This window comes from Sus scrofa, chromosome 14, assembly GCF_054392235.1.
Source record: "Sus scrofa isolate SSC_HxYL_T2T_F1_AM1 chromosome 14, Sscrofa_HxYL_maternal_Yorkshire_Landrace_v2.0, whole genome shotgun sequence".
NCBI lineage: Eukaryota > Metazoa > Chordata > Mammalia > Artiodactyla > Suidae > Sus > Sus scrofa.
The window spans coordinates 159,656,202-159,678,547 of NC_139396.1; the positions used below are offsets into that span (position 1 = coordinate 159,656,202).

The 22,346-nt window shown below is 53.4% G+C and overlaps 1 protein-coding gene across 4 annotated transcripts in view; it reads right to left on the reverse strand.

Annotated features, from left to right (window-relative positions):
* Positions 1-1,394: 1,394 nt before the first annotated feature.
* The window catches only part of CLRN3 (clarin 3), a 29,085-nt gene continuing 8,133 nt past the window's right edge, over positions 1,395-22,346 (reverse strand). For 2 of the 4 annotated variants that reach the window (XM_003359398.5, XM_084996741.1), the window contains exon 3: positions 16,050-16,654. In XM_003359398.5, the coding sequence (XP_003359446.1) occupies positions 16,374-16,654 (281 nt within the window). In that variant the 3' untranslated portion in view covers positions 16,050-16,373. Of the gene's footprint in view, positions 5,213-10,590; positions 12,157-13,949; positions 14,182-16,049; positions 16,655-22,346 lie in introns of those variants that run through there. The other 2 variants (XR_002338838.2, XR_002338839.2) reach the window with 2 other exon arrangements.

A 22,346-nucleotide genomic window follows, 5' to 3' on the forward strand; every position in this document is an offset into this window, starting at 1 on the left:
GGGGAATCCAACTAAAGGTAGGGGGGCTTCCGCTCCCCCCCCCCAATACGTCTCACACACTGCAATGGTTCCTGCACCCGTTCAGACCCAGGCTTGGATGAGTTCGTGACTCCTGTGAGAGCTCAGGACCCCCAGCCAACCCAGGGCTCCAGCTCTGGCTGATCAGAGATGCCTGCAACCAGGCTCCGGCCACGCACACGCGGGCTTATACTGCCCTCTGGTGGTGGCGCCTTGAAAGGGCCGCGGGATGCTGATGCGGGGTCCAGGGTCCTGTAACGAATGATGTCGCCCCGATGTTGTGAGAAATAGTGTCTAGTGCCTCTAACAGTGAAGTCTGTAGAGTCTGTCATTCTCTTATGCTCCAAGGTAAAAAAAAAATGCCTTGACTGTAGGAGAAAGCGGAACTACAAGAACGGAAAGGAAAGTAAGTTATATAAGATAGAATGAGTATTTCAGTGAGTCACCACGAGCACGGCTTCCAAATTGCCGGTAGGAGGCAGTGCTGCTTCCACCGAGACCGACTCCTCTGGGGCAGGGGCCTGATAATAGTTAATGGCTCTGCTGGCAGTGGTCACAACTGCCTCCGCAGGCAGCTGGGGGCAGTGCATAAGCACCTGGGCCCCGCTGTGCTCCAGGAAAACCGTGTCTACAAAAGCAGGTGCGTGGCTGGATTGCGCCCACGGGAAACGGTTTGCTGACCCCGGTCTAGGACTTCGGCTTACAGATGAGGAGACCTGGGGAGGGGCCCTTAGGGGGAGACAGAAAATGACCAAGGCTGTTAAATGAGATCCTGACCCCGTGGGAGCAAAGCTAAGTTCCCTGACCCACGCGCCCCTCAGACTCGGCAAGCCCCCAGGTTGTCACTCAGAAGGTCACTCCGCTCCAGGCTGGGGAGGGGTCGCGGTCAGGTAATGCCAGGCAGCAGGTGCAAAGGGCTGTGTTCAGCTCTGACACCTCCAGATCCCTCCAGTCTTCCTCCATCCCACACCAGTATTCCTTTATCCCCTCGCTCAAGCCCTGGGGGACCCCCGGCACCGTGTCTGCCCACCCCACCCCACAGCCTCGCCACCCGAGCCAGCCAGCCTCGCCAGCACTGCCATTGTCTCCGACATGCACCACAAGGGGCCAGTACGCCATCCCAGCTCCCCTCGCAGCCAGGCAGGGCAGCTCTGGGGCTTTCCTTGTTTGTCTCTGCATGTCCCCAGGGCATCTGCTTTTGGGTTTCTGTCCACCGGAGGGGCTCAATGTCAGGCAGTCAGCACTATGACCAGGTAGTAGAGCCTGATGGGGCCAGCCCCCCACCCCAACCACCAGCCACACCACCAAGGTCCCCCAGGCCCTTGGGATCTGCTCCTTCTGGGCCAGGGATGTAGACCGGTGCCTCCCAAACTCTCTATGGTCAAAGACAAGTTTTATTTCATTTTTTCATTCATCATGGACTGATACTTCGGTAAATTTCAATAAATAGAAAAGCTAGAAAATGAAAAGAGACGTCAAATATGTGACCGGATTCAATAGACATAAATTCACTCTGTTGAACATCTTTAAAATTTCTAAGCCTTTGGAGTTCCCGTCATGGCTCAGTGGTTAACGAATCCGACTAGAAACCATGAGGTTGCAGGTTCAATCCCCGGCCTTGCTCAGTGGGTTAAGGATCCGGTATTGCCGTGAGCGGTGGTGTAGGTTGCAGACGCAGCTTGGATCCTGAGTTGCTGTGGGTGTGGTGTAGGCTGGCGGCTACAGCTCCGATTCATCCTCTAGCCTGGGAACCCCCATATGCTGCGGGAGTGGCCCAAGAAAAGGTAAAAAGAAAAAAAAAAAAAATTTCTAAGCCTTCAGTCTCTCTGGCCTCCTGGTGGGCAGGGAACAAAGAGCCCTAGGATCCGAGGCTGAATGGGCGTGTGTCGGCTCTAGGCTCTGGCTCCTTTGCAAAGCGGGCACAGCGCTGGCTCCAAGGTCAGCCGTGCCAGCCCCGGAGGCCACCTGAGCTCTGGGGCCTATGATGTTGGGGCTCAGAGGGACCTTGGAACCCAGGGCCTCGTGCCATGGCTGTGGCCATCCTTGTCTTCAAGGGCACTGGCCGAGCTGAGCCTGGGATGAGTGTCCCCTGGGGAGTGGCTGTCAGGCATCACAAGGCTCCTGGCCCTGGGTTGCAGGGACCCTCAGCCGCCCCTGCCCCCCGCCTCCCCAGAGCTCTCAGCATGTGCTGCATATGCAGCACTGGGGTGAGCAAGGACCCAGGCCCAGCGCAGGAAGCCTGGGCCAGATGGAGCTCACCCCGGGGCGGGAACCCGCCTGGGAGGGGCCCGAGGCTGGGAGTCCCCGGCTTCCCAGCTCCTCACACCCTCTTGGTCTCAGGGCAAACTCTGGAACCAGGTTTTCGGAAAGAAAAGGTTGCGGGGGACCTGGAAAAGTGGAGCTCGTCCTGCAGGGCTGGGCCCAGAGGCAGGGGGTTTTGAGGCTCCAGGAGGCGGGCGTCTTCCCCCAGGCTCTAGGGTTCCTGGAAGTAGCAAACCAGGGTCACAGCCGTGGGGGGACTCGTCTGGATCCTGGATTTAGATCCCACGACTAGTCAGGAGGCTGAGGGGATTCAGGTCTGTGTCCTGTCACTGACAGCCTCTCAGAGATGGACCACAGAGCTGTGCGTGGGGCACTCCTGAGTCCACGAGCGAGTCTTGGTGGCTCCCTGAGGGCCCCTGGGGGGATGGAGCCAGGCTAGAACCCCACGTCATCGAGGGCGGGCAGGCAGGATGGTTCAGGGTTGAGGGGGGTCAACCTGGAGAAACAGGGAGCAGCAAAGATCCAAGCCCAGGACCTCGTGCTCACACAGGGAGGGAGCGGGGTCCTGGGGGTGTGCGCCTCAGGATTTGGGGGACAGTGAGGGTGTGGTTTTGCTAGACCCACAGACTGGGGGGCTTAAAGCAACAGAAGGACACAGTCTCCCAGTCCTGGAGAGCAGAAACCCCAGATCAATCTGACGGGGGTCGGGCTCCCTCTGAGATCCCAGGAGATCCTTCCTGCCTCTTCCAGGCCTTCCTTAGCTGTGGCCGCAACCCTTCGACCTCTGCCTCATTTCTGCACAGCTGTCTCATCCCTGCGTCTCTGTCCAAACGTCCCCTTTCTTATAAGGATACCATAGTGCACTGAGGGCCCATCCTGACCCAGTATGGCCCCATCCTAACTGGTTACATCTGCAAGGATGCTACTTCCAGCTACAGCCCCATTCGCATGGATTTGGGCATCCGCGTCGCTCTCTGGGGGAACGATTCAGCCCCTAACAGTGGGGATCTCGCCTGGACCTTCCCGAGTGGAGCTGGGGTTCCATGGCCTCTGGCTCATCTGCCAAGCACTCGGTCAACCTGTGCCTCGCTGTTCCTGGATATAAAGGGGCCCTTAATAACTGCTACTTCTCACTGCTGTGGACCCACTTTTAATAAGAAGCAAGTTGACACCAGTCTATCAGTAACATTTCGCTGAAGGCAAGGGCCGCATCCTGTCGCTCTCTCTGCCCTTGGTGCCTTGCGGGTCCTGGGGGCCCGTGGGCACAGCGGGTCGTCCGAGGGAGCATTGGCTGGTTCTTGGGGTGAGCAGCAGAGGCGTGCAGGGGCGGGAGAGGTCGGGGCAGGTGGGCGCTGCCTGTGTTGTTGGGCTTCTAGGGGAGTTTCTGGGTTTTCCTCATCCCTTTTCTGGCAAATTCTTCATGGCTTACAGAAACGTCCAGTCTGTTTTCTCCCTGACGGAGGGTGTGAAATGGAGAGCCTCTCGGCTCCTCTGTTTCCCATCCTTCGCCGATAAAAGCCCCCCTAACACTTTCAAGGCTTGCTGGAAAATGTGTGACGTTTGCAGGCTGAACAGGTGCGAATTAGTTACGTTCTGCTTGAGAAACGAGATCATCTGCTCGAGCTGTTCGGAAAAGCAAGTCTCACCTTTTAGAGAAGGATTTAGACAAATCACCTTCGGACTGTTCAAATGTTTCCTGGAAAATACCGGAGCTGTTTTGCGAGTTCTGCGTATAACGTATTCACTGTTAATGATATTCATGGTGTTCTTTTCACGGAAACATATTAATGGGATCATTTGTGAGGTTTTGCCAGAGAAGCTTGTTGGAAAAATAGAGAATGAAAAAGCAGCTTGGAAACACAACGTTAGGACAATAGTGTCCGATCGGAGTCAGCTTGGATTTCTGACTTTGGGCGGCTCAGTTTTGACCTTGTGGACCTCCGTTTGCTCTTCCGTTGAATGGCGGTATTAACGGTTCAGTCTCCCAGAGCGCTCGTGGTGGAAATAAAAGATGCTTAGAGGCATACAGAACAGTTACCTAAACCACAGACAGAAGGACGGAATCCATGGTCACGGTTCGAGGCTGCCTCGGCCAGGGAGGCGTTGGAACAGAGCCAGCAATGCCCTAGAGAGGAGATTTTCACCTTCTTAGTAGTATTTTATTTCCTTCATGTCAAAATATTAGAAGAGAATGTAACAGACCTTTCAAACAGCTTTATGGAGGTGTTCCCACTGTGGCGCAGCAGAAACGAATCCGACTAGGAACCGTGAGGTTTCGGGTTTGATCCCTGGCCTCGGTCAATGGGTTAAGGATCCAGCATGGCCGTGAGCTGCAGTGTAGGCAGGCAGCTGTAGCTCTGATTCAGCCCCTAGCCTGGGAACCTCCATATGCCTCAGGTGCGGCCCTAAAAAGCAAAAAAAGAAAAAAAAATAGCTTTACAGAGATACGACTCATGTACCATACAACTCACCTTTTGAAAATGTACAATTCAGTGGTTTTTAGTATATTCACACACAGGTGAAACGATCCCCAAAATTTTATTTTTGTTTCGCCTTTTCTAGGGCCTCTCCCATAGCATGAGGAGGTTCCCAGGCTAGGGGTCTCATCGCAGCTGTAGCCGCTGGCCTACACCACAGCCACAGCCACGCAGGATCCAAGCCGTGCCTGTGACCTACACCACAGCTCACAGCAACGCCAGATCCTTAACCCACTGAGCGAGGCCAGGGATCGAACCCACAACCTCATGGTTCCTAGAGGGATTCGTTAACTGCTGAGCCCCAACAGGAACTCCAATCACCACAATTTTCAAACCTTTTCGCCATCTCAAAAGGCAACCCTCTAGGACTTCCCTGTTGGTTCAGGGGGTCAGGGATTCCAGTGTTGTCGTTTCCGTGGCTCAGGTTCAGTCCGTGGCCCAGGAGCGTCCTCATGCTGGCAGAAAACAAAAACAAGAGCAAAAAAGCAAACCCTGAGCCCGTGAGCCGTCACTCCTGAGCCGTCACTCCTGATCCTGCCACTCCCCTCCCAGCTCTAAGCCACACTAAACTCTGTTTCTCCTCCTCTCTCCATTCTGTGCGTCCCACGTGAGTCCATCCTTCCTCACTCGTCCTCCCGACACGCACCCAAAGACTCCCTGCAGCATGATGGTCAGAGCAGCAATTCTGCAGAATGGCCTTCTCCGGCCCTCCCGAAAGACCCCAGTGGACCCGGTCCTCGATGTCAGAGCTGGAGTCCGCCAGGGTCACGCAAACCTCCCCGCACGTGAATGAGGACACCGAGGCCCCAGGAGGAAGCGCTGCAGCTCAGGGTCACACAGCTGGTTAGTGCGAGGCCCCAGGCTGGAAGCGAGGACCAGGGCTGACCGTGGGCTCGGCCACCAGCCGTCTGCAGCCCCGCAGCAGAGTGACAAGGGGCCGGGGTCGGCTCTCGGCTTGCGCCTCTCACCCCTCTCAGGAGCCAGCCCCTCTCCACCGCCTCTCTGCGTCAGTGCTCCCCGGGCTAATCAGAAAACACGCCCCCTTGAGTCTCCTGTCACCTCCTTAGATGAGGGTCTGAAGAGCCTGTCTTAGTCAGCTCAGGCGGCTCTAACAAGACCACAGGCCGGGGGCGTCAACAGCAGGCATCTGATGCCCACGGTTCTGGAGGCTGCCGAGTCCAAGATCAAGGTGCCGCAGACTCGCTTCCTGGTGGGGACTCGCTTCCTGGCTTCCAGACCGCAGCCTTCTCACCTGGCCTCGGAGGGCCTGGCCGCAGCACGTGCTCGTGGATGGACAGAGAGCTCAGTGTCTCCCCATATTCTCACAGGGGCCCCATCCCACCAGGGGGGCGGGACCTCATCTAAATCTGATCACCCCCAAAGGCCCGCCTCCAAGTGCCACCCCACTGGGGCTCAGGGCTCCAGCGTAAGAGTTTGGAGGGACATCAGCCGTCAGCTCACGACAGGACTTGACCCCAAAAATGTGAGAAGCTTCCAGGTCATCCCGGAAGATAACTCTTGCCTCTGAGAGTGATAGCAAATAAGCACAGAAGGCCACTTATGGCACCAACGCCACCAGTAAACACCTGCAGCAGCCACGGCCAGCATCTGGCCAACGATGACCAGTGTAAACAGGTCTTTCATCCCCGTAACTCCTCTACCGTGGGGGTGGATTTCACCTCTCTGCTCTCCCAGCTTTGCCACTGGGCAAAGCTTTGCAACTCAAATTATACTTTTTTTTTTTTTTTTTCTGTGATTCTCGCTATGACAGTCAGACCTGCAGGGCCGTGATCCATGGACTGATTTCCTCCCTTTCTAAAAAGAACGAAAGGTTGTTGGTTCTTCTTTCTGAATGTGAAAGGTAATGCGCGCCACTGGTAGGAAGCAGAGGAAGACGTAAGAGAAAAATAAATCCCGGACCCCTCCCCTCCCAAAGACGCCCCGTTAACAGTCTCGCCACTCTTTTCCAAGCAACATTATTTGTGCACATTTTCTTCTCAGCCATCATTTGCAGTTGCGCCATCACATCCCGTCATGCGCATTTTTTTCTTTCCAATGGCCGCATCCTCAGCATGTGAAAGTTCCAGGCTAGGGGTCAAATCAGAGCTACAGCTGCCAGCCTGCACCACAGCCACAGCAACACCTGAATCCAAGCTGCATCTGTGACCTACACAGTGTTGCGTGTGGCAACACCAGATCCTTAACCTGCTGAGTGAGGCCAGGGATCGAACTCACTCCTCAGAGAGACAATGTTGGGTGCTTCACCCTCTGAGCCACAGCGGGAACTCCTCATTATGTGGATTTAATTACATTCTCCACATCTCCATCCCCTGTAGCTGGAAAAACTGAGCAAGATGTGACTGTCCGTTTCTGAGGCTTTTTTAAGACAGACTCTCACATCTTGGAAAGTGTCTTGGAATCCTAACCTTCCTTTTAAAATACTGTTCGCATAGAATTCTGTGTTCTGGCCAAAACTATTTTCATCAAAGTAATAAGATGTTGGCATTCCCATTGTGGCTCAGCAGGTTAAGAACCCAACTAGTATCCTTGAGGATGCGGGTTCCATCCCTGGCCTCCATCAGCTGGTTAAAAGGATCTGGCGTTGCCACAAGCTGCGGCTTAGGCTGAAGATGCAGCTTGGATCTGGCGTTGCTGTGGCTGTGGTGTAGGCTGACAGCTACGGCTCTGATTTGAGCCCTTGCCTGGGAACCTCCTTATGCCGTGGGTGTGGCCCTAAAAAGACAAAATAATAATAATAAGATGTTATCTGCCTTTTGCACTGGGTCAATACTTGCAAGCGTGGGTCAAATTGTTTGCACCTTAGCCCAAATCTAGGCGCACACCTCAAACTGCACCAGGCGTCACCACGCATTTGCAGTGGGGAAAAAAAAAGGCAGTTTTAGGTAGGAACACCTTGGATAAAAATTAAGACAGGAACACAGCATGTCTGCAGCGTAGACTGCAGCCCTCGGTCTGCGGGAAAAGCACTTGTGAGACTGGTTGAATTGTGGGCTGAACGTCCGTTTTCATGGAACTGCATCTCTGTTTGAAAGAATGACTGACAAACAACCGGTATTCAGTGTGGAGTATTTGGCAACATCTTCTCAAAAATGAATAAGGCGAGTCTGTCACTTCCAGGAAAACAACGGACTGTGTTTGTTGCCAATGAAAAAATGTGAGCTCTCAAACAAAAAATTAGACTTCTGGAAAACTTGTGTCTGCCATCCTGAACTTCCCAGCTTCCCAACCCTTAAAGACGTTTCTAAGGAGATCGGTGGAAAAATTAACAAACGTGAATGTTCAGTGTTTATAACAAATGCGTCAACATTTGGAAGATCTGCGCACATCAGCGAACCAGGATTTTTCAAGAGATCAATATTTGATGTTAGAAAATCAGGTATTGTTAAATGATCCCTTCACAGCATAAAAGAGACCAGTGTCAAGAATGTTGTAATGGAAAAGAGAAGGACAAATTCCTTCGTGTAATTTCAGATTCCACACTGCAGCTGACCTTAAAGCAAAGAGCCCTAGTTGCGTTTTGGTGGAGTATTGATGAAGAATATCCACAATGATCTAAAAGGGCCATAAATGGAGTTCCCGTCGTGGCTTGGCTGTTAACGAATCTGACTAGCATCCATGAGGACGCAGGTTCGATCCCTGGCCTCGCTCAGTGGGTTAAGGAGCCTTCGTTGCTGTGGTTGTGGCGTAGGCCGTCGGCTACAGCTCCGATTGGACTCCTAGCCTGGGAACCTCCATATGTCTCGGGTGTGGCCCTAAAAAGCAATAACAATAATAATAATAATAATAATAATAATAAAAGAGCCATAAAGTGTCCTTCTCTGATCTGTTCTGGCCACTTCTCCACGTGAGGCTGAATGTTCTTCAACCAAAATAACTGATGACAAGCGGAAGACAGAAGCAGATGTGGGAATCAAGTCTCTTATTAAGCCAGATAGCGAAGAGATCCACAAAAATACGAAAGGGTGCCACTCTTCTCGCTAAATTGTTTATTCATTTCTTTCTTTATTTTTTCTGTTTATGGCTGCATCTACAGCATATGGAAGTTCTCAGGATGGGGTCGAACTGGAGTTGCAGCTGCAGGTCTACACCACAGCCACAACAACACTGGATTCAAGCTGCATCTGCGACCTACGCTGCACCTTGCAGCAAAGCCAGAACCTTAACCCACTGAGTGAGGCCAGGGATCAAACACGAATCTGCGTGGAGACAACTTCGGGGTCTGAACCTGCTGAGCATCCACGAAAGCACAGTTTTTCTAAGAAGGTTCTCTGCCCTCTTGGAACCCTGACATGTTCCCATCCTGTGTTTATGTACATGTTTCTCTAAACGATACACTTAATGGAATTAACGAGGGAACAACAAAGAACGTTGAGGTTCCTGAATCTTCTATCCTTTCATCTCTGATTTTCAGATGAGGAAGCAGAGGCAAGAGACCCCAGCCCTTTCTCTGTTTGAGCTTCTCTTTCTCCTCTGTGTGACCAGGTTGAAAATAGAATCTGTCTAAGGTCACAGAATTCGGGATGCAGCTGAGACCGCATCTTCCCCAGAGGAGCCTCCCCGGTGCGTTCAGCTTCTCCTTTAAGATGCTGCTGAAAAGGTTCTGCCTGAAAGCCTCCCGTGGTGGATTCCACATGGGTCTGTCCAGCAGCACCATAGGCTCTGTGTCTGCCTCCGTGTCACTGGGTTCCTAGCTCCGGCCTCCTGTGTCTTAAAGACGAAGTGCTCAATAAATGTTTGTTCACTGTGCATTCACTAAAACCTAAGTCTCTGAACACATGGGTGAGTGATTTCTGCACTTCATCAGCTGCCTTCGGGAGAACACCTAACCCCCGCTTAGCACAGTGCTGGAGCATCCACAGCAGTGAGTCCGTCCTCGGGACAGAGAGATAACTGCAGAGGGTGGTGGCTGGTGAAAATGGTTAAATGATTAAGCACTCCGAGAATTCAGCACCCTCAGTTAACCCCAAGTGCCGCATACCACAGGACACCAGATAGAGGTCAAGGTCTAGGGCTTGGATGTGCACTTGGGACTTTTTACAACCCTCGGAAACACACACAAAGGGCCCTGTAAGGTGATCGGCCCCCAGGCCACGTGCCTCGGGAGGCAAATGGCAGAGGGTCTGCGAGACCTCTGTCAGCCTCTTCCTTGCGGTGGGATGGTGGCCACACCACATAGCCACGGGGCCTCAGTCCTCATCTGTGAAATGGGGTTAATTCTAAACCAGCACATGCCTTCGCCAGGAGAATTCAGTGCACTCTCGCCCGGAGGACATTTCAAGCAAGCACATATTGCGGCCGTGATGTTGGCTGTGGCCACGCTCTATCCCAGAAGCCCTGCCATCTGTGCCCTGAACTAGAAAAGCAGAAACTCCTGCTTCGGAGGGAGAGATTTCCGAGATGACCATTTCGTTGCAGTGTGCTGCTTCAAGCCTGAGATGCTGAGCCTTCCACGAGTTTAAAGATTATGCCTACCCAGAGTTCCCGCTGCGGCTCAGTGGGTTAAGAACCTGAAGTAGTCTCCATGGGATTGGCCTCCCTCAATGGGTTAAGGATCCGTTGTTACCACAAGGTGTGGCCTAAGCCTCAGATGCAGCTCAGGTATGGTGTTGCTGTGGCTGTGGCCAGCAGCTGCGGCTCTGATTCCACCCCTAGCCTAGGGACTTCCGTATGCAGCAGGTGCAGCCCTAAAAAAAAATAAAAGACAAGATAAAGATTATGCCCATGCCTCTCAGAGAGGGATGGGAGATGGAGGCAGAAGGGAGCTCCTTTTACTAGTAGCTCATTTAAAATGAAGAGTCAAAAATACAGCATGTTTCTAGCTAAATTTTTATTTCTTGACTAAATCTTTCAACATATTGAAAATGAAAGTTTCGTGGTCTGAGGTCTGTCACAGATATAAATTCCTTTTTTTCCCTTTCTTTTTCTTTTCTTTCTTTTTTTTTTTTTTTTTTGGTAACTGGGACGTCTGGAATTCTAACCGCTCATGACTTCGGAGTCTGGGCAGCATGGGAACAGAGGGAAGGGCGTGGGGAACAAGTCCACCCCTGGACAGGCACCCTCAGGGCGGCTAATGTTCGGCAAACTTCCCCACCCATCCCGTCTCAGTTCCTCCTTGGGTTCAGCTTTAATAACCCAGTGATCCAGGGTCCCCATGCGTAACCCAGCTCACTGGCTATTTTAAGGAGCACAAAGTCCTTGGGTCCGGGGACCTGCTACCTCATCCCCAGGGGCATGTGTGGGAGGCTCACTTCAGGGAGACCCCACCCTCCCTGGCCCGGCTAAGGATTTATTTGAAGCCAACTGGGTGCTGCTGCCTGAGCAAGCCACTCCTTTTTGTTCTGCATGAGCCAGACCCAGACACACCATGAGAACAGAGGCCATGAAACAGGGGGGAGAGCATCACGGGGCAACACCCGCAGGGAGGGCCTCGCTTTCCTCTGGGCTTCTCCTCCCTGTGCCCCCTCAGCCTTCGCTGTCAGCCGTGGGGAACTGAATCAAACACAGGTCAAAAAGAACAGGGGCCCAGAGACCCATTTTTCAAGCCACTTCACTGCTTGGCAGCTTTGGATGCTCAGGCGCGTGTATTAACTCCCTGTGTTCCGGTTGCTCCTTGCTCCCAACAGATCAAAAGAACTATTAAGGTGGTGGCGAAAGGGGCAGCCTCCTCCAGCTTTTCCAGTTCCCACCACGCCCTGCAGGCTCAGCGTTCTGGGAGAAGGAATGGCCCTCGGGTACCAAGGCCTTTCCGCCCCTTGTCATGATTCATCCTCATGTCCCTAGAGCCAAGGCTGGTCCTGTGGTCCCATTTCACAGATGATTAGCCCGAAGCCGGCTGAGATTAACGTCCCCACCCCGAGCAGCCTGGCAGCAGAGCTTCCCTGCTCGAAGCCACACCGGCTGTCATTTCTATGATCTGTTACTTATTTTTTCATCCTGAGAAAACAGAAGCTCAGAGAGGGTGGTAACTGCCAGCTTCTCGCGGCTTCTGTGGGATGTCACAGCAATGAACACATGATGCACGGAGCTCCAGCTGTGTCCCTGTGTCCTGGGTGGTGGTGGGCTTTGCGGATGAGGACCGGGTAGGGGGACCAGGCAGCAGATCCCACTTCAGCTGCTCTGCAGGCGTGAGCCCTCCGTGCCCCTGGCTGGACGACCTCTGCATCCAAGGCCTTTGGGGTGTGGGGCTCTGGGTGCCCAGGTCAGGAGAGCTCCTCGGGAGCCTGGCTTCTCTCCAAGCTGGACTTGCAGAATCAGAAAGTCTCCTGGCTCCTAGTCATCTTGCCCCACACACGCCGGACCTGCATCCTGGGTGGGCCAGGCTGCAGGAAGATGTCAGGCTGGGCCACTATGGACCGGGTTTTAAGTCTTCACTCCAAGGCTGGTTTCAGCGAAAGAGAAAGACGGACAGACTCTGAGGGGACGGTGTGCGGGCAGAGGGAAGCCTGATCTAGAACTTTGCTTGGTGCCTGCCTACGCTTTGCAGCACAGCAGGTTCCAAGGTCTTCTAAGAGGTGAATCAGAAGGCAGGAGGCTGCAGATAAGGCTGCCTGTATGGCCAAGGTCACTGCCAGGGCTTTCCATACTGTATGGCCACGTGGGGCAGCTGCAAGATGGGGCCTTGGACCCAGAGAAGTGGCATATCCGAGGGGATGGCTCTGCCTGCCCTGCCTAGTCCACAGGCTTTGGGGAGATGACCAAATGAAATTGTAATGAGGAGAGTGAAGCCTACCTGACGGCCCCCCCCCCCCCATGCTTTACCAGCATCAGCTCATCAGAGGATCCCTGCAACTTTGATGTTTGTGGAAAGTACTACTTTCCCTAAAATTATTATCGCAGACTCTATGTCCTTGTAACATTGAAGAGCACGATATTTTAATTAATTTATTTTTTTTTTCTTTTTTAGGGAGGCACCTTCAGCATATGGAAGTTCCCAGGCTAGGGGTCAAATTGGAGCTGCAGCTGCCAGCCTATGCCACAGCCACAGCAACACAGGATCCGAGCCACATTTGCGGCCTATGCCGCAGCTTGCAGCAACTGAGTGAGGCCAGGGATCAAACCTGCATCCTCACGGATACTAGGCAGGTTCTTAACCTGCTGAGCCACAATAGGAACTCTGCAAAGCACCATATTTTTATGGTACATCAGCTCATCATAACAGGACCATGGGGGTTAATTGGGTGTCACGTCATGATCCCTGAAACATTCTAATTTTCGTGGAAGTTTGGACTCCTTCCCAACAGTGTCTCAGCTGTTTCCATTACAACAAATGTAGGAGAAGGCACCTTTATTAAGACGGTTTTAAACAGCAAGTAACTATTCAGAGGTATTTTTGCCCCGAAAAGCCAGTCATTCTCACTGCCCCACAAAAGGCCCATCTCAGGGGCCAGGGCAGCAGGCTGGCTGGCTGGTTCAAAGCTGCCCGTGTTTGCCAAGAGTCAGCAAGTCCTGTTCTTCCTGAAGGTAGAATTGTTCACAAAACTGAAGCAGCCTCAAAGATTTTGAAACCAAACTTATGGTTACCAAAGCGGAAACCTTGGGGGGAAGGATAAAATGGGAGACTGGGTTTGACATATACACGCAAATATACATGGAATATGGGTGAATAGCCAGGATCTACCGTACAGCACAGAGCTATCCACTCAGTGTCCGCAGTGACCTGTGTGGGAAAAGAATCGGAAAAGGCTGGATATGTGGACGTGTACAACTGGCTCGTGTGGCTGTACGCCTGAAACTAACTAACACGACATCGCAAATCAACTCTACTGCAATAAACTTTTTTTTTTTTTTTTTTTTTGCTTTTTTTTAAGGCCACATGCCCGGCATATGGAAGTTCCCAGGCTATGGGTCGAATCAGAGCCGCAGCTGCCAGTCTACACCACAGCCACAGCAACACAAGATCCAAGCCAAGTCTGCAATCTAGTTCACAGCAACGCCAGATGCTTGACCCACTGAGCGAGGCCAGGGACCGAACCGGAGTCCTCATGGATGCTAGTTGGGTTCATTCCCGCTGCACCACAAAGGGAACACCCATACTCCAACAAAAGTTAATTTTAAAGGTTTGGAAAAGGATTTCCACTGAACACACGCACACGGCTTCTTTACGTTCCACCTCCAGACCTGACGAGGGAGCCAGTCTCTGCAGCTGGGAAACTGAAACGCAGGTCCTCTTACCTTGACGCCTGTGTTTTGAAGGGCTCCTCAAAGGTCGTTTCCAATAAGGATTAGGATAGTTTGTCCTCTGGAGAAACCCAGCTCGGCTCCGATTCGGAGATGGGTAAACGTGGTCTCCGCCTCCTCCAGGGTCCTGTGCGCTCATCCGGGACCCGAGGGCCAACCTGCCACCCTCGTGTGTTTCCTCTTTGTTATTTGTCCGCATTATCCACATCCGATATAAAATTCAAACCTTCAAAGAACATAGGTGCTTTTAGCTTTAGAGAATTTAGAACATTTTCACTGTGGGTAGTCATATGTTTAATATGTTCAAAGTCTCACAGTAAGCTAATTCTTTCGAGTAACTCTGACTTAGTAGGATTTGGGGGTGGGGACTCAGGGAGAACTGACCTTTTCAAAGAAGGAGCACAATTTTGTGACAACGTACCCATTTCCCATGGAACTAGTGACTGGTTTTTGAATGTCTGTCTTGACTGTTTGGCTATAATTCCCTTGGGGGCAGACACCTGGCTTAGCATGGCATGACCCACCTCGCAGGCATTCAGCGCATGATTCTTGAATAAAAAAATGTTATTTCTAAGGCAGATTGTTAGAAAGTAATAGGTAAGAAGGTGATTCATCTCTGCTAGTTTCATAAGGCTCTGTCCTTCTATCCAAAGAGCTGCTGCTTTGTAAGTTACACGAAGGGAATTCTGCTCCTTGTGGCTCTGGTTCCACCAACACATGAAAGGTGATTATTTCAGAATCCTGTCCATGTTCCAGCCAGCTAACTTGTGGGATATTCAAGCCTGAAAGATTCTCAAAGTGATTTTCCAAGAGAATATCCTACTGGCAAAGTGGCTTGAATCCAACTGATGTCTTTTAAAATATTCCTCATCTGGAGTTCCCACTGTGGTTTAGCGGGTTAAGAACCCAACTAGTATCCATGAGGATGCAGGTTGCATTCCTGGCCTCGCTCCGTGGGTTGAGGATCTGGGGTTGCCACGAGCTGTGGCGTAGGTTGAAGATGTGGCTCAGATCCCGCATTGTTGTGGCTGTAGTGTCGGCTGGCAGCTGGAGCTCCGGTTCGACCTCTAGCCTGTGAACTTCCACTATGTCGCAGGTGCCGCCCTAAAGAGGAAATGAAATAAGTGAAATGAAATAAATATAATAAAATATTCCTCGTGGCCCATTGTGCTCTCATGAGACCACGAACTAGTTTCATCCACCTGTTCCAAGAAGGCAAGCCATCACCTGAACTGAGCACGTGCCCTGACTTTGTGGCACCTGCAAGCCACAAAGCTCTAAGCCATTTCTTACTCCGCCTCTGGCTGGACAGGAGTCTGCTGATGGGTGACACACCCCAGGTGTCACTGTCTACACCTGTCAGTGACACTGCAACATACCAGCAGAGGGCTGGCTGATGTGGTTTTCAGAACTTCCTGCAATATTTCATTTCTATTTTGACTGAATTCACCACAATCTTTTTAAAGCAAAAAATATATTTAGCCTTCCCAGCATGAGGCTGTAGGGCTGTAATTTGTATCTTTCCTTGGATCGTCTTACTTCCTCATCTTTTCCTATCAAAAAAGCCCCATCCGGGAACCTAGAAATGAGTGTCAGCGCTTCTGCCCACCGTGGGGTTTAGGTTATGTCACTGGCCGAGGGTCCGGAGAACCAGGCGGCCCAGCCCTAAGTCTCTCCCTTTGCTTCCAACACCTGGTCTAGGAAACACCAGCTCTGAGTCCCTCTGGGCCTGGTCTTCTTCCTTCACGGAGTGGAATAAAAATGCATGGTCCCGGAGTTCTCGTCGTCGTGGCGCAGCAGAAACGAATCCACTAGGAACCATGATGTGGCAGGTTCGATCCCTGGCCTCGCTCAGTGGGTTAAGGATCTGGCCTTGCTGTGCCTGCGGTGTAGGTCGCAGACGCGGATCAGATCCTGCGTTGCTGTGGCTGTGGTGTAGGCCGGCAGCTGTAGCTCCAATTGGACCCCTCCCCTGGGAACCTCCATGTGCCTCGGGTGCAGCCCTAAAAAACAAAACAAAACAAAACAATGCGTGGTCCCTCCTGGGGAGAGCAAGATCACAGGTACCAAAGTGTGCGTGGAGCGACTCAAAGGGACGATGTGTAACACAAGGCTTTATTACTTAAAGAGAGCAAGCGGAGTCAGAGTGTCCACAGGACCACCAATCATGCTGCCGCCTTGAACCCTCCGTGGATGGGGAGCTTCCTCTTTCATCGTCCCCCCCCTTGGGAAGTGTCCTTTTCCAAGGATACCTCACTGATGAAGAACATCGCGTCACGAACGACGGCAAGGGTCACAGAATGACAGTCAGTCGGGGATGCCCTCTCCCTGCTGGAGATCCGGACTCGTGAGCCCCTCCCGGCTCGGGGAGCCGACGTGCCGCAGAATCGCCCCAGTGACCCAGTGAGCATCCCGAGCTCAGAACAAGATTCCGTCCCTGGGGGCGTATTCCATGGGCTTCCTCTGCTCCTGCTTCCGCTGGTACCTGGCCTTCTGGTAGAAGATGATGACAACCACGCTGGCCACGTTGAGAAGGATGACGAGCAGCACGAGCCAGAACGAGTACCCGTAGCTGTGGGAGGTTCCCTGGTGAGTGGAGGCGGGATACGTCGGGTAGAGCTTCTGGGCCAGCTGCTCCGACAGGTGGTTGGACTGTGTGTTCCCCACAAAGAGCAGCAACGTTATGAAGATGAAGGCGGCTGAAAGGAAGGTAGGGCTCGTTACGTGACATGCTGATACCTTTCCTAGTCTTATGTTTATTTTTATTCTTTTTAGGGCCGCACCCACTGCAGATGGAGGTTCCCAGGCGAGGGGTCTCATTGGAGCTGCAGCTGCCGGCCTACACCCCAGCCGCAGCAATGCCAGATCCGAGCCTCGTCTGTGACCTATACCACAGCTCACGGGAACACTGGATCTTCAACCCACTGAATGAGGCCAGGGATCGAACCTGCACCTTCATGGTTCCTAGTCAGATTCGTTTCTGCTGCACCACAGCGGGAACTCCCCTTTTTTATTTTTATTTTTTGCCTTTTAGGGCTGCACTTGCGGCATATGGAGGTTCCCAGGCTGGGGGTCGAATCGGAGCTGCAGATGCAACCAGCCACAACAATGCCAGATCCAAGCAGCATCTGCAACCTACACCATAGCTCACGGCAACGCTGGATCAATAACCCACTGAGAGTGGCCGTGGATCAAACCCGCGTCCTCGTGAATACCAGTCGGGTTTGTTAGTACCGAGCCACGATGGGTACTCCTTTTTTTTTTTTTCAATTAATTTTTGTTTTTGAGACCTTTTTTTAAAGTCACTTTTTTCTTCTTTCTTTTTTTTTTTTTTTTTTCTTTAGCAAAGATGCACTCCCCCGGCCTTCACTGAATATCTCCCCTGGGGTCTACTCTCTCAGGCGCTGGGGAGAAGGTGAAAGGAATGGGAGACACAGGCTGGATCTTAGGCCAAAACGCTAAGGATGGTGCAGGGCCCTTGTGACAAGAGCAAACACTGGGCTGTGATCATTGTTCTGCCCACTCCCTGGGGCCATGAGCACTGCGGGGGGCGCTGAATGAGTCAGCGATTTCATGACTGCACCATGGGGCGGGCAACAGGGAAGCCACCTAGAGAGGCCCAGAGGGTTGGAAAGATGAGGGAGGGCACACAGAAAGGGTTGCCCAGACAGTCTGGCCACTGTGGAGGAGCAAGCTCGGGGCATCCGGGGCCGTGCGACATGGCCAGGGACAGGGAGGCATCCTGAGGGTCCTGGCGCTGGGCACAGGAGGTGAAAGCTCCCAGCGCCAGCTCAGAGCTGGGGTTCCAGTCTACGCACAAGGGGTACAGCATTTAACCAGGAAGGATCTCTTGACTCCTCCTCTTCCACGGGGGCTGAGCTGGAGACGCAACGTGGCTTCCTGGCTGCTTAGGGCTGGCAGGGGGCTGGGGGAGGGCTTTCTTTGGAGAGGATGAAATATTCTAAAATCCACTGTGGTGGTGGCGGCCCAGACCTGGGAACACACTAAAAACCACTGAACTGTACACTTTCAAAGAGCGGCCCGTGTGGTGTGAGAGTCATTCTCCATCAAGCTATTTTGAAAGGATGGGAGCTCGGTCAGGGTGAGCCTCCCGGACGCAGGAGGCTGCAGGTGCGCCGTCCAGCGGCCTTGGGCAGGCCGTGCTAGCCCCCTGTGTGGTCCCCCCCAGGATGGAGGTCTTTAGGGCCCCACGCTGCGTGACTTGTCTGCTGGCATTCACCCAGGACTAGAAGGACCCTTGGGCGTCAAACGTGTCCTGATTGAACCCCCCCACCCCGGGCGTGGCCTCCAGAGGCCCTAATTACAGGGCTTCTGCGCGAGGAGTTTTCATCCTTGGTCGGTTTTTCATCCCCAACCTAATGGCTTTATTTCTTAATAAAAGGAGTAGGTGCCTACAAAGGCCCCTTCCTCTCCGCACTCAGCATCTCACACCCGTTAATTATCCGTGATTACCGCGTGTGAAGTTTCCTACAAAGGCTGAGTCATAAGGGGCAGGATGGAAACTGGTTCGACAGTTCCTTCTGACACGGATACACAGGGGCTTTGATTTGAATCCGGAGGGGCCTTCACGGACCCAGCTGCTGACCTGAGCCCCGGGGGAGGGGGCACCTCTCACTGCCTTTTCTCCAGCTTCTGGGAGGAAGGGTTTACAGGACCTAGAGGAAGCTCCAGGTAGAAGGAAGGGCTTGCAGAGACTCTGGACACCAGCTTCCCACCCTGGCCTGTCCCCATCAGCCTCGGGACCTGCCGGCTCACCCTGCACTCACGGGCTCCTAGGGGGGGAGGGGAATCCCTGTGTTGGAGCAGGCCGTCTGCAGGGCCCTCTCCTGGCTCCTGCTCCATCTACTCTCAGACCCCAGTTCTATCCCCTAAGGTCAGGGTTGGGCCACCCCAGGCTGGGGTCAAAGGGCACAGGAGCCGGGAAGGTGAGGCTCTTCTTTTTCTCCCCAAAGCAGAAGCCCCTCCAGTCCCTCCAGAAAGAAGCCAGCAAATACTCCCGCTTCTTCCCTGCCGCCCAGGATGGCGTGTCCAGGCCCAGCCCGTCCCTCTGCCTCCAGGCCCCCGAGGTCAGCCTGCCGGGCCCTCCCACAGCAGGGACCCGAGGCAAGGCCACGACAACAGCCTCTTTGTGCACAAAGCCTGCAGGCCGAGCCGCCCCACAGCTGGGTTTTCACTAAATTCTCCAACTGAGCTCTGGGCCCCAGTCCGCCCCGTCAGGCCTGGGCTGCGGAGGCTGCGAGGGGCACTCGGGGCAAAGCCGGAGCCTGAACAGAGACTGGCCAGGCCATCACCTGCCGGTCGGCTCCTCACACATCAAAGTCTCTGATGCGTCTCTGCCCACCTCACAGCCCCCCTGTGTGTCAGAACTTGTCCCCAGCCTGGACAGGAATGTGGCTTGAACTTGCTCCCTGTCAAACAATTCTTTGTTGTTAGAAGTAGGTGGGGACCGGGGGCCCCCTTTTCATGTTTTCCTCCACAAACATGCTCAGGGCCTCGCCCCATGCAAAACCAGCTTTCCTCTCGACTGTGGAGGAAGAGACTGGAAGACAAGGTTCCCTCCTGCTGAGATGAACAGACGGCCCTGGAGCTCCCATTATGGCTCAGTGGGTTAAGAACCCAACAGTGTCCTCGAGGATGTGGGTTCGATTCCTGGCCTGGCTCAGTGGGTGAAGGATCCGGCATTGCCGCAAGCTGCTGCGTAGGTTGCGGATCCAGCTCAGACATAGTGTTGCTGTGGCTGTGGTGCAACCTGCAGCTGCAGTTCTGATTCAGCCCCTATGCCTCAGGTACAGCCTTAAAAAGAAAGAGAGAAAGGAAGAAAGGGAGGGAGGGAGTGAGGGAGGGGGGGAGGGTGGGCTCCGAACCCTGCCCGCTGCAGACAGAACCCCCTGGGTCCCACGATTCTGTCCCATTGACCCCACATTGGACCCTCCCCTTGGTACTAGTGCCCAGCACTCCTCTCAAAACATCCCCCTCAGCCCCAGCTCCCAGTGTCTTCAGCCAAGGGGGGTCAGTCAGTGAACTCAACACTGCTGGCCATGGAGGTTGCTCCAGAAATGCAGAAGGGCAATTCCAGTGTCAGATTTGGGGGAACTAGAAGTCTTTCCTCCGGGTGTCACTGCCTCGGTGATAAGCCAAGAAGGGCTGGCAGCCATTTGCCTTTAGGAGGACCAGCCCCACTGCTTAACCACAGAGCTGAAACCCTGGATCCAGCCATACCTGAAGCTGCTGCTTTCCTTCACTTCTTAATCATACAAGCACGATTTTCAATAATCTATTTTTTCACCCTGACAATGAGGGCCCATGAGTCTTGCCGTGGGTTTGGTTGACAGAGGTGAGCTACGATCATAAAAAGAGCGTGGGGCAAGGAACTCTGCATTCGGATGAGGGTCTTTGAGTTTGGAACCAAGTTCCTCTCCCCACCCCCAGTGGGAGGGAAGCGGGAGACACATTCCACAGGATGGCTGTGCCTGGCCCCCAGTAGATGCCCTTTAACTTGCAGATTTGTTTTTACACTGCCACGTAATAAAAGCCCAGGAGGAAAGGAAAGGGCTAGTCGTGTGTGGGTGTGACCACACCAGCCTGAGGTGTGAGTATGCAGTGTGGCCACATGCAGGTGTGCCCGGGGCAGCCGGCTTCCTGCCCTTGTCTGATCAGTGAGTTGCATGGCTCTTGCTCCAATCCACGCTGGATGGGGCCTGCCAGCTCACACGTCGCCTGGACTGTTAGCTCGGAAAAGGCCACAGTGGAAACACTTGCACCCACACACCAGCCAGGGCTGCAGCCGGCTTCCCTCCCCCAAGAGCCGGTGTTCAGGCCCTCAGCACAGCACTTCTGAGAGCCACAACACGGAGAAGCGGGGGCTCCTAGCCACCTGCCCAGGTGCATGGGGGGTTGACCTCACACGGAAGGACAGGAGGGAGCTGCCCAGGGCCCCTCCTCTGAGGCTTCCTGATGCCCTAGTGTCCAGAGCACCTCTCTTCTCCCTGAAAGTCCCTGGCCTGTGTTAAATGCACCACCTGGGAGACCGGTGTCCACGAGGATGCGGGTTCAATCCCTGGCCCTGCTCAGTGGGGTAAGGACCTGGTGTTGCCCCACGCTGCGGTGAGGTTGCAGATGGGGCTCTGATCTATTGCTGTGGCTGTGGCGTGGCCTCAGCTGCAGCTCCAATTTGACCCCTAGCCTGGGAACCTCCATATGTAGCAGGTGCACCACCTGGAGCTTCTATGCAGCCGCCTCCAGAGCCATCACTTTGGTAGGCAATCTGCTTCTGATCCCATCTCTGGATGAGCTTCTCAAGGTGGAGCGAGGGAGGTGATGGCAGGAGAGACCCAGCTGCCTGGCCTGCTTGCCGAGGCCCCGGCTTGACCACATCCCTGGGCAGAGGCAGAGGCCCGGAGCCCTCGGGAACCCAGGAGAGTCCAGAATGCTGTGACTCAAGCTTCCCACTCCCCACCCCAACACTCTTCCCCACAAACAACTGACACAACCTAGCAGCACAGCTCAGTGACACCCGGGGCTCACAGGTCACCCACGACAAGGGCGTGGGCCCAAGATTCTCAAGAATAACATTCTTTGTGGTTCTCTGTGGCACAACCATGTTTAGATTTTAGGCCAAGTTGATTCCTGTTCTGTGGGGGCAAGAAGGGGACTAAATGATTGTGTGTCTGAGTGTGTGTGTGTGTCTGTGTGTCTGAGTATGTGTGTCTGTGTCTATCTGTGTCTGTGTGTGTGTGAGTGTGTCTGTGTGTCTGCGCATGTCTCTGTGTGTCTGAGTGTGTGTGTCTGTGTCTATCTGTGTCAGTGAGTGTATGTCTGAGTGTGTGTCTGTGTCTGTCTGTGACTGTGTATTCGTGAGTGTGTCTGTGTGTCTGTGCATGTCTCTGTGTGTGTCTGAGTGTGTGTCTGTGTCTATCTGTGTCTGTGAGTGTGTCTGAGTGTGTGTGTCTGTGACTGTGTGTGCATGAGTGTCTGTGTCTGTGAGTGTGTGTGCGCGTTAGTCTGTGTCTATCTGTGTCAGTGAGTGTGAGTGTGTGTGTATGTCTGTGAGTGTGTGGGTGTGTCAGTGTGTGTGTCTGTGACTGTGTGTGTGTGAGTATGTCTGTGACTGTGTGAGTGTGTGTCTGTGGCTGTGTGTGTGACTGTGTGTGTGTGAGTGTGTGGGTGTGTCAGTGTGTATGTCTGTGACTGTGTGTGTGTGAGTGTGTGTGTATGTCTGTGACTGTGTGTGTGACTCTGTGCATGTGTGTGTGAGTGTGTATGTCTGTGAATGTGAGTGTGTCAGTGTGTATGTCTGTGACTGTGTGTCTGTGTGTGTGTGTGAGTGTGTATGTCTGTGATTGTGTGTGTGAGTGTGTATGTCTGTGTGTG